General features: G+C 69.1%; 1 protein-coding gene across 1 annotated transcript; it reads right to left on the reverse strand.

Annotated features, from left to right (window-relative positions):
• Positions 1-3,743: 3,743 nt before the first annotated feature.
• Positions 3,744-9,587, reverse strand: CCND1 (cyclin D1). Its single transcript, XM_062195692.1, has 5 exons — positions 9,254-9,587; positions 7,764-7,979; positions 7,143-7,302; positions 4,991-5,139; positions 3,744-3,953 (listed from the first exon to the last, which is right to left on the reverse strand). Exons 1-5 carry the CDS (start codon positions 9,449-9,451, stop codon positions 3,789-3,791), a joined length of 888 nt encoding a protein of 295 aa, XP_062051676.1. The 5' UTR covers positions 9,452-9,587; the 3' UTR covers positions 3,744-3,788.
• Positions 9,588-11,851: the final 2,264 nt, after the last annotated feature.

An 11,851-nucleotide genomic window follows, 5' to 3' on the forward strand; every position in this document is an offset into this window, starting at 1 on the left:
CTTCCTGCCCTGGGCGTGCAGCTGGAGACCAAGGCTCCCAGACCCCCGGGACCCCCGCGGGCCGAGCGAAAAGGCAACAGCAGGGCAGACAGCGGGGTCCACCACCCGGGGCTGGGGTGAGGGCCTGCTGGCTCCCCAGGACACTGGATGGAGCGATAAGGAGACGGGGAGGCCCAGGGGGTGGGGGCCGGACACGCCTGCCAGGAGACTGCTCAGTGAGCACACGTGGGCCGGGGGCTCCCGGGAAGGGGGCCGTGGGAGACCCTGTGTCTCAAGTACCCTGGGGACACTGTCACCCAGTGAAGGGGCAGCCAGATGCCAGCCACACGTCCCAGGGGGGTCATAGGTCACAGGTCACATCCAGACACCACCCACAAGTCCCGGTGGGGTCACAGGTGCTGGTGGCAATGCTGCTGCAGCTCAGAGTTGGGAGTGAGACCCTGGGAGTGGCAGGTGACATCTAACCCCGGCAGACCCAACGGTGGCCCCCCGGGCGGCACGATCCTGGGACGGAGCCTCGGGACCAGCCACCGGGGCCAGGGCAGCCTCTGTATTCGAGTGTGCAGCCCCACGGGGCCTCAGGCCCTCCTCCCTCTGATGGCCTCTGCTGCCTGCCCACTCCCGTGTGCTGGCTCCGTTGGTACCCTGTTGCCCGACCCCGTGTGTCCATGCGTGTACTCTGCCTGTCCCCATGACTGTGCGTGTACCCTGCCCATCCCCGTGTGTCCATGTGTGTCCCTGCTTGTCCCTGTGTGTGCCCACATGTACACGTTGCCCATCCCCATGTCCACGCGTGTACCCTCCCGTCCCCGTGTGTCCATGTGAGTACCCATCCCGTGTGTGTCCACACGCACCCCGCGCTGACCCTGCTGTGCACGGCCCACTGCTGCCTTTCCTTCCTGCACTGTCAGCCCCGGTGCCTGCAGCTGGGACCCCTGTGTCCCACCCGGGATGGCCTGGGTGCCTGCAGTGAACCGGTGGATGGGGGCTGTTTCCCCTGATGTTTCTCTCAAAAGAACCAACAGCTCTCAGGCTCAGGAACCCCCCGCCCCGATTCCTCCTCCCTCCTGGCTGGCCCCACGCAGTCTGCACAGGCACCACGGACCACGGGCCAAATTCAGCCGCAGGCTGCCCACCCACTGAGCCTGGGGGCCCCTCTGTAGGAGAGGCCCTAGAACCCCGCAGATCCCCCCCAGAGCGGATGGAGAACTAGCCCGGCCACTGCTGGCCACTCAGTGGTGACTGGTAGCAGGGAAGCCTGGTGGCAGGTGTGACCCAGGCCCCTGAGCCTTCCGGGGAACAAGCACCCAGGTCCGGGGGTGGGGGCAGAGCGAGGCCCCCCAGAGCTGTGTTCTCTGTGGCCCAGGATTTGCCCAGGGCACACAGCGGTTTGTGCCTGCAGACAACCAGGGCTCACCGGCACCGCGGATGCCACGGGGACCAGGAGCCGAGCCCCTGGCACATCATGCCCCAGCAGCCCAGCCCGGGGATGCCGGCGGCCCACCCACAGCACGGGAGGACAGTCACCCCAGCCCTCCGCGCCCGCCATGCCAAGGAGGTGCCACTCACGCTGGGGTTTTACCAATTTTATTTCTAGACTTTTTTTTTTTTTCTTTTTGTCACGGTCATCTTTTGTTTTCTGCTGGAAATGTGCCGGGTACATGTCTGCTCCGGGACCTGCCACCCGCCCCGGCCTCGGGACACACCCGCGACGCAGCCGGGAGAGCTAAAGCCTGGGTGGGCCCACGGGTGGGCCGGGCCGCGCGGCGCTGTGAGCTGGCCTCCCCGAGATGTGTGTCTCTTCAAATCGTCACACGGAGACCACACCCAGAGCTTGCACAGGTTCCAGAAGCGATTCCACTCGTCCTGGCCGACGGGGGCCCGGGCGTGCAGCCCCACGCGTCACAGCAGCAGCGACGGCGACGGGACCTCCGTGGCTGCGCGGGAGGTGGCTTGAGAGTCCAGCTGGCCGGGCGTGGGCGCCCGCCCGCCCGCCTGCCGAGGCCCACGGCCGGGCGCCGGGTCTACACAAGGCTGAGTGAAGCATGAGGTATGTGACACGAATCTTTTCTTTTTCTTTTTTTTTTTTTTTTTTGGACTAGAGCAGTAATAATCACATTAAATCAGAATGAATCACACACAAAGAGGAGAAAACATTGACGACGACACCACGAGCCCCAGGGACAGACAGACACGGACAGACAGACTCCCCACCGTCGTGTGCGAGGAAGTCCAGACCAGGACATGGCGGTTTGTCTGATACCGTAAAACCAACAACGGACCGGCCAATAGCAGCAAAACACCGTGAGAGACACAGAGAAGCGCCGTGGGTCTGTCTCGCAGCCACGCGGGGAAGCCGGGGCCGCCGTCCACGAGGGGCTCCCCAGCGTCCCTGCCCGCCCACCCCAACTCCCTCCAGCCCTTACTTCCTGCACATAAATTCTAGGAGACACGGGGGTGGGGCTAAAATCTGTTTGCAAAGGTGGGGGGAATTACACACTGCACCTGACCTTGAACTTGAACTTGAACCTGCTTCTAGTACCCTAACGTCCCTGCAGCCCTGCCATCGGCTCACTGCCAAGCAGACACGCCCACGAGGGGACCCACCCTCCACGACCCGCGTCCGCCAGTCTAGGGGAGACGGCATCGCTCCGTACAGCGTACTGGCCTCACGAGCGTCCTCTGCAATAAATATCTCAGCCTCAGCTATAAATTATATACTTTAGTGTTCACCCTCCCGCTGCGCTCTCCGGGCGAGGGCTGGGCGGCCCCGCGGGAGCCCTGAGCCGCAGCCTCTCTGCAGAACCCCCCCTCCTGGACTGGCACCGAGCCTTCCGCACGTGCCCTTCACCGACCAACACGACATGCACCACCTCCCATCCTGCTCCCACAAGGACCCAATATCCCCAAACCATTCCATGAAAAACAACAGGAAAACCAAGAACGCCCTCCTGCCACCGCCCTGCGCACGCATCACGGACAGAGCTGCTTCCCAGGAACCACCGGACCAAAGTGCCTCGAAATGGAATGGTTTCAGAATATTGAAAACGCAACAAAACACAAAAAAATTAAAAAGTAAAAAACAGCTGTGGACGTAGCCTGGCAGTGAGCAGGCCGCCTCGAACCAGCGTCTTGCGCCCAGGCGACCATGGAGCTGAGCGGGGGGCATGGTGCCGGGGGGCGTGGCGGCACCCAGGGACCCCTCAGGGACGGGGACGAGGTGGGGGCTCCCACGCTACTCTAAGCTGGACACCCCACGGACCGTGGCTAAAGTGGACAGGAGAGAAAACACACACACAGGCGACTTATAAAGTGACTACATGCAGGGAGGAGGGGCGTGGCCACGCCGGCCACGGCCACGGCCACGCCACGCAGGGGGGAGGCGGGGAACCCGCGTTCCTACCTAGAAGCTCTCTTCTACCTCACCGATGCTTGGTTGAGTTTTTCTATTTTTTCCCAATGTTTTTATGCCTTTTTTTTTTTTTTTTTTCTTTTTCTGAAACACATAAAGAATCAAATGTAGTCCCCGCTGCTGGAGACCCTGGCCTCGGGTTAGTGCTACTCCTGACAGCGACACAAGCACTTAGTAGAAAACTAGGTGATTATTGGGTATGAAGTCCTCTATTTTGGCAGCAGAACCCCCTCCCTGCTCGGGGTACGGAGCACTATCTCTCTCTCTCTGTAAAGACAGTTTCCAGGTCATTTTTCGCTTACATTGGAGATGCAAGGGGGAAATAACCCACGTGGAGAAGGACGCTTCCCTCCCGGAGAGCCAGGTCCGCGGCCCCTCAGATGTCCACCTCCCGCACGTCGGTGGGCGTGCAGGCCAGGTCGGCCTCCTCCTCCTCCTCCTCCTCCTCCTCGGTGGCCTTGGGGTCCAGGTTCTGCTGGGCGTGGCGCAGGCTGGCTTCCAGCAGGGCCTCGATCTGCTCCTGGCAGGCACGCAGGCAGTCCTGGGAGACGCGGAGCCTGAGGAGGGCGCCCGGCCTCCCTCCTCCACCTGCAAGGGGGCTGCCACCCACCCAGGGCTCCGGGGACTTCAGCGCTGCACCCCAAGCTGGCTGAGCGAGGCCGGAGTGAGAAGTGGGCCCCCGGGGCTTGGGGACGCCACCCACCGCGCCTCCGGCCTGGAAAGCAGCTGTCCCCTCGGGGGCTGGGTTCAGCCACGCTTCACAGATGGGGAAACTGAGGCCTGGCTGGGGCTCAAGACCCGGCTGTAGCCGGACCAGGCTCCTGTGTGGCCGTCCCCCCAACCCCTGTGAGCCATGCCATCTGCTGGGAGGAGGGTGTGCGGCACACGGCACATACACGGGCTGGACATTCTGCCCACCATGGAAAATTCCAGAATGTCCCCTCTGCCACACCAGAGTCCTCTGTGGACCCCCCCCCCCAGCCCGCTGAGAGTGGCTGCTGGCCAGGGGAGCCCCCCTCCCCCCCGTCCCAGACAGCAGACACCTCCAGGCCCGTGCCTGGAGCCAGGGCCGCGGAGCCTCGGCTCGGGATCTGCAGAGCCACATGGGGTCACTGCAGCCTCCGCTCACAGGCGGGACGGGCAGCCCGGGGACACAGCGCCGGCTGGCACGGCCGTGACGTATCAGCCGGCAAAGCTGAGCAGGTCCTGGGGTCCCCGGCAGAGGAAGGGGCGGCTCCCAGCCGGGGCAGGGGCTGCTCTGCCATGCAGGCTGAGGCCTGTCTCCCCCCACCCCAGGGTGGGGGCTGGGCTGGGTCACAGCAGAAGTGAGCTCCGCCCCTCCGGGGTGGGCAGCCGCTGTCCCCGTGCCCTGAGACCCTGGTGCCACCAGACGGGCACATGAGATGGCACCCAGTGGGGACACTCCTAGAACCTTCCAGAGCCGCCCCCCTAGGATGACCTGGGCCCCCGCTGGGGGAAACTGTCCCTGACCGGCCAACAGCTCTGCTCTACCAGGAACTCCCTTGTGAAGAGAGGGGGATGGGGCACTGTGGGGGGCCGCCCCGGGCTGCCACTCACTGGGTCACACTTGATCACCCTGGACAGGAAGCGCGTCAGCCGGTAGCAGGACAGGAAGCTGTTGGGGCTCCCCAGGTGCAGGCCTTGCACGGCGGCCACCACGCTGCCGGCCGCCACCATGGACGGCGGGTTGGAAATGAACTTGACGTCTGCAGCAGAGGGAGAGGGAGGGGGCCGTGAGCAGGGGGTCTCCCCCGAGCACTCAGCGCAGCCTGGGCTGTGGGCGGGACAGCAGGGGCAGGTGCTGTGGCACTCACAACAGCTAGTACAGCCACTGTGTAGGGCGGGTGTCAGCCACACGACCTGCCCCTCAGGGGACCACGTCCCCGAGGGACCGCCTGTGGACGGCACCAGCCACCCTCCAGGCCACTGCGACGGGGTCTATGGGTTCCGGTTCCCCCTGCAGGGCTGGGCTCGGCTCTCCCCGCGACCTTGGCTAGGGAAAGCCAGCCCCACACCAGGCCCTCAGCTCAGGTCGGGTTTTTGGCCATCGCCCACCACCAGCAATGCTGGGCCCAATGCCCTGGACGGCCTGGGAGGCGGGAGACCCCAGGGATCAGGGTCCAGGAAGGAGCAGAGCGCTGCAGTGGGCGCCCCTCTGCGGGCCTCCCTGCCTCCTGTGTGCTCACTCCGCGCCTGGCAGCTGGCTGGCCCCAGGAGTTACTGGTGAGGGGCCCTGGGCTGGAGCTGGGCCAGGCTGTCCCCGCCTCCCACCCCGGCCCCTGTGGCCGCAGGGGCTCAGGGGCGCAAGACCCCTTCCTGAACTGGCTTTGTTTGCAGGGGCGTCTTGACCTAACCCAGCCCAGCCCAGAGCAGTCATGGGCTGTGCACTGGGCAGCCCGGCCCCCTACGCTGTGGAGGCCAGGTCCAGGCCCCACTACCTCCCATGGGGGCCGTCCCCTAGAGGGGCCACATCATCGCCAGCCCCCACCTCAGCGGGAACCTGGACAGGCTGCACCCTAGCTGTGCCACACGGGGCCCAGGCCTGCTGGCCGCTGACCATACCCCGAAGGCGGGGCCTCTGCAGCCCCCCTCCCCACCAGCACCTGGGGTCCCAGGAGAGGAGCTGTGGCCGGCGTGTCTCCGTGCAGGGCGACTGTGCGGGAGCCGGCCCTCCCATTATCTCCAGGGAAGTGTGCCTTTCTCCAAACCCACTTTCAGCTCCATAAAAGGCCGCCTGCAGTCTGGGAGGCGGCCCTCGTGGCTCCTCGGCGGGAGACTGCCCGCCTGCCCGCCTGCCTGCCCCCGCGCCTGGCCAGGGAGGCCTCGGCACGCTCAGGAGCCGGCTTCTGAGACCCCCGGCAGGTCTGCGGCGTAGGGTGGGACGCGGCTGCAGGCGGGAGGGCCCGGCCAGGAAGATGGCAGCTCCGGGTCGGGGACTTGCTCTGGACCCCCAGGGAGGAGGCACACACTGGATGTGGGGGCTCCATCCCCCTGCCTTCTGGGGTGACCCCTAGCCTGCAGGTGTGAGCCCAGACAGCTGTGATGGGAGAGATCCCACCAGAGCCGGAGGTGGAGCACAGCGCCCAGAGGGGGCGGGGCAGGTGGGCGAGGCTTCTGTGCCCTCCCCCCACCGTCTCCAGGCCTCTGGCACTCGGCAGCGGGGCTGGGGGTTGCATGGGGGCGCAGCTGAACCCTCGGCTTCTGCAGGCGTGCAGGGTCTGGGGCCAGGGCAGTGCCACCCCAGGCGCCAAAAGCAGCCGGGCCCGAGGCCCCTCCCAGGCTCAGCTGGGCTGGCCCCAGGCGCCCCTAGCGGGGCCTCAGGCGGCCAAGCTCCTCTGCTGGCCGCCCCCGCACTGGGGCTGCGCGCCTGCCACTGGCCACCCGAGCACGTGGTGCAGGCGCTGCCGGCCGCTCTCCCCTCCCCGCCCTTGTAGGCGCCTCTGGCAGGTGGCCCAGCCCGGGAGAGGCCAGGAGGGGCCCCGGCAGTCCAGGCTCCTTGAGGACACGGGAAGGGGTGGAGGTGGGTGGGGGCGGGCAGAGCCGGCTGGGCACGCAGTGGTCAGGGCTGCCAGGCGCGCCCAGCGCAGCACAGGGGGCCGTCACTGGAAGAGGTCTCCCCCCCCCCCGCCCCCAGCCAGGCTGGGAGAGCAGGCAGGCGGGGGCCAGAGGGGAGACCCCGGGGCCACCTCCCCGGGCCGGGGCGCCCCACCTGTGGCGCACAGGGCGACGAAGGTCTGCGCGTGTTTGCGGATGATCTGCTTGTTCTCTTCGGCTTCCGGCATCTTGGAGAGGAAGTGCTCGATGAAGTCGTGCGGGGTCATCGCGGCCAGGTTCCACTTGAGCTTGTTCACCACGAGCAGCTCCATTTGCTGCGGGACCGGGCGAAAGGCGCAGCGCGCGTCAGGAGCCGCACGCGCGGGGTCTGCCCCCACCCGGGGGAGGGGTCCCTGGGGAGGAGGGCGGAGCAGCGAGGGGCGCGCCCAGGGAATGCGGGGCGCGGTGGGGGAGAGGAACCCGCACACGGTCCCTGATCCAGACGGGAGGAGGCGACCGCGAGGCGACCTTGTGCAGGCAAGGACAAAAAAAAAGGCCACCTTCCGCCACCTGGAACCCGAAGGCCGTCCGGGCTCGCGCCGCTAGGGGGCGCGCGCCGCCCACTCTTGCCCGGCCACGCCGCTGCGGGGCGCAAACTTGGTGGGAGCCGCGGACCGCGAGCGGCGGGCGCCGGCGAGGGCCGCCCCCAGCCCCGGCCCCGGCCCCGGCCCCGGCCCGGCCCGGCCGCCCGCGCCTCTCCTCCCCGCCCCCGGCCCGCGGGGCGCCCCCCGGGTACCAGCAGCTCGTCCGGCCGGATGGAGTTGTCGGTGTAAATGCACAGTTTTTCGGCGGTCAGCGGGATGGTCTCTTTCATCTTGGAGGCCACGAACATGCAGGTGGCCCCCAGCAGCTGCAGGCGGCTCTTCTTCAGCGGCTCCAGCGACAGGAAGCGGTCCAGGTAGTTCATGGCCAGCGGGAAGACCTCCTCCTCACACTTCTGCTCCTCGCAGACCTGCGGGAAGACGCGGGGCCGTGACCGCCGCCCGCGCCCCGCGCCGGGGTCTCCGTGCCCGAGGGCGCCGGGCCAGGGGCCGGCACGGGCTTCCCGGGGTGCGCTCGCCGCCCCGCGCGTGCCCGGGGCCCACCCACCCCGAAACTGAAAGGGAAAGTCCCCGCGCGGCCGGCGCGGACGCACGACCCCCAGGACCCCGGCCCGCGCGGGGGATCCGGGGCCGGCACCCGCCGGGGTGCGGGGGCTGGGGCGGGCCGGGGGCCGGGGGCCGGGGGCCGCGGTGGCCGGGCGCAGCGCTCGCCCCGCGCCCGCGAGACACAAAGGTGGCGTCCCAGGCCGCCGCGCCGCATTTCCCCAGACGTCATCTTTTCAAAAAATATTTAAAAATATTAAAAAAATAACTGGGCGCGCAGAAGACCCCTGAAAATGACCCTCGGGCGGTGCTCTACCTGGGCCGGGGGTCGGGAGCCCGCGGCAGGCCCCGGGGGGAGCCCCAGGAACTCAAACTCGGGGACCCCCCCTTCGCCCCGGGCGCAAGGGCACTGCGCCGAGCCGCGAGAAGCGGCTCACAGACGCCCGCGCGCCCCTCGGGCCGGAGCACGCGCCCCAGGCCCCCGGCCCGCCCCGGGACGACCCCCGGAGCCGAGCCCCCCGGCGCCCCGGGGCCGCTCCCCGGCGCCTCGGGGGCCACGCGACCTTGCTGCCCGGCGCGCCGCGTGGCCCAGCCGCCCATGTGGGGTGTCCCGGCGCCCGGCGCGGGGACAAAGGGGCTCCCCGGAGTCCCGAGCCGGGTCCCTCGGAGCGGCCCACGCCGCGGCCCCGCGCCCCTCCCGCAGGCTCCGGGCGGCCGTGCGGCCCCGCGCGGCGGTCCCTCCGCGTCCCGCCGGCCGCTCCCCGCCCCCAATGATTAATAAACGCGTTAGCTTTGCAATAAAAGAGCAAAGATGGCGCGTAACACTGGCACGAGCGGCACTTGCATACGTGTCCGTGGGCATTCACCTAAAGATCCTACCCGCGCCCCCTCCCCCCGGGCACGCGAGCGGCGCCCGGGCTGCGCCCCGCACCCGCCGCGGTGGCCCCCGGCGCCGCCCCTCCCCCTGCCCCTGCAGAGGGGCGCGCTCTGGGCCGCCCCAGCCCCCACGCGCCCCTGCCCGGGTCGGAAGTTGCCCGCTCTCGGGGTTATTTATTCGGAAAGCACGGATTCCGTAGCCACGGCGGCGCGGCCGGCTGCGGGGTGGGCGCGGGGTCCCCGGGGGGCGCCCCGCATCGCGCACCTCCAGCATCCAGGTGGCCACGATCTTGCGCATGGACGGCAGGATCTCCTTCTGCACGCACTTGAAGTAGGACACGGAGGGCGCGCAGGTCTCCTCCGCCTTGAGCATGGCGCGCAGCACCCGGCCGTTGAGCAGGTTGGCGTCGGGGTAGGCGCGGCGCACCGCCTCCACCTCGGAGCACAGGAGCTGGTGCTCCATGGCGGGCCCGGCGGCGGCGGCGGCGGGGTGCTGGGTGCGCGCTGGGCTCCGGCCGCCCGTCCGCTGCCGCGCCGACCGCGCAGTGCAGGCGCCGGGACTTCGCAACTTCCACAAAACTCCCCAGCAGCCCGAGTGACGCGCCCGCTGTGCAGCGGAGATCAAAGCCGGGCGGAGAATGGGGGCGGGGGGCGGGGCGCGCGCGGGGGCGGGCCCGGGAGCCGTCCCGGAGCCCAGTGCTCATAGACATGCAAATCGCACCCCGCCGCCCGCCGGGGAAGCGGGGCGCAGGGCGGGGGCGGCCCCGAGACCCGCGGGGTGGGGCGGGCGGCCACCCGCGTGGAGGGGGCAGCGCCACGAGGGCACCCCCCGGGAGGCGCGCGCATCCCCCTTTCATTTCCAGGAACACGTGCAGAGCTGGCGGGGACGCGGGGCGGCGCTGGTGCGGGGGGTCGGGGCCCACGCCCGTGGGGCGAGCCCCGCGCGCGGCCAGGGCACTGTGGCCCCTCACGCGTTCGCTCGGATAATTAAAATACAGGCAGCCGCCCAAAATGGTGGCCGGCGCTGCCTCCGACCCGCCCCTGGCCGCCTCGTGTCCGCACCCGCCCGGCCTCGCGGGGGTCCCCCCCCCCCCGCACACCTCGCGCCCCGCGCGGGCGGCGCAACCGCGGGCAGCCACACGTGCGGCCACTGCGAGGCGGCCAAGCCGCGATCCGGGTGCTGCTGAGCGCCCCCCACCCCCCCAGCTTTTTTAAATGAAAAAATTAAAAATCGCTGGGCACGGGAGTCTCCGCTGCCGGGGACTACGTGCGACCCCCGGGCGCGCCCGCATGGGTTCTGGGGGCCCGGGGCGACCGGGGGTGGGGGGGCCCGCAGTTTGCCCCGCGGCCGCCGCCGTGGGCGAGAGCGAGGAGTCGGCGCCACGAGGAGTCACGCGTCGGGCGATTTTTAAGCAGAAACCGGGCGTGAGTGGCCCCGGTCCCGCAGGACAGAACGCATCGCGCGGGAAGCGTGGACTCCGTCCACTGGGCTCTTTGAGAGTTTTTAAAAAAGTAAATGGACACTTTGCCCATTCTTGACTTTTTAAAACTTTCTTTTTTCTTTAACAGCGCGCTCCCTAAATTGAGAAGCCCCCGGACTTGGGGGTGGCCCGGGGGGATGGGCGCGGGCAGCGCCCGGCCGCCGTTTCATTCATAAAATCGCAGCGCGGCGGCGGCGCGGGCGAGCCTGCGGCCGTGCGCGGGGCCCCGCGCGCAGCCCGGCGGGGCTCGGGTGGGCGCGCGCAGGCCGGCGGCGCGCGCCCACGCGGGCCCGGGCCCCCGCGCCCCGCGCCCCGCAGGAAGCTGGAATTAGCATGAGCCAATCGCCGCGCAGCGCTGTTACTAGGCGGACCCGGCAGATCTCCGCGCGGAACTCGGCGGCCGGCGCGGGCCAGGGACGGGCGCAAAAGTGCAAGCCGGGCCGGCGGGCGTGAGGCGCGGCGCTGGGCGCGCGGGGCAGGCGGCCGGGGAGCGGCCCCGCGCGCACGCAGGCGGCGCTCACCCCGCACTTATCTTCTGCCTCTCCAAAAAGTAACTTGAAAACTTTCCTTGCGGTGTCAGCGCCGCACTTGTTGGGGAGGAAAAAAAAACAAAAACAAAAACAAAAAACAAAACCCGAAGCTGGAGCTGCGCCCCGAGAGCTCTCGGTTCTGGGCGTCCCGTTGACTTGGAGACAAAGGGCCGGCGTCCCCCACCCCCGGGAAGCAGCCCCACGTAACTCGGAACGCGCGCCCGCTCGCCCCCGCGCCCGAGCGCCACCGTCCCCGGCTGTGCGGACCTCTGTCCCGCGGCGCAGACCCCCGCACGCACCGCCCGGCGCGCGCCTGCCCTTCCCCCCTCGGACCCGCGCGGGCGCGCCCAGGTGCGGTCACCTGCAGCCGCATACCTGGCAGCGGCTTCAAAGCGCTTGGCTCCGGCTCCGCGAGGTTTCCATTGTTAAGCCTTTAAGTCGCCCTGGAGGACGCTTCCGAAGGCAGGCCCCGCGGTTCCGGGGCGCGGGGCTCCCCCACCCCCACTCGGCGCATGGCGGCCCACGTGCTGCGGCCGCAGAGTCGGTCCGGTCAGGTCCCGGTGCCCACCCGGGGCGGACAACGCCGCAACCCCCCCCCCCCCCCCGCGCCGCGACCACCGCCTCCGATCAATTAATGGAAACCACACACAGACTACCCCGCTCCCTGGGCCCGGGAACACGCGGGGCAGGCTGCGGGCGGGGACCGCCCTTTCCCGCTGTCCCCGGAGCTGCAGGCCTCCAGGGACGCCCACGGGCTCCCGAGGGGGAAGAAGCCGGGGGGGGGGGGTTGGAGGCCGTGGGAAATCTCGCTCCTCGCCCCGCAGAACGCATCGCGCGGGGCCCCGTGAGCCA

Source organism: Lepus europaeus, chromosome 7 (assembly GCF_033115175.1).
Source record: "Lepus europaeus isolate LE1 chromosome 7, mLepTim1.pri, whole genome shotgun sequence".
Taxonomy (NCBI): domain Eukaryota; kingdom Metazoa; phylum Chordata; class Mammalia; order Lagomorpha; family Leporidae; genus Lepus; species Lepus europaeus.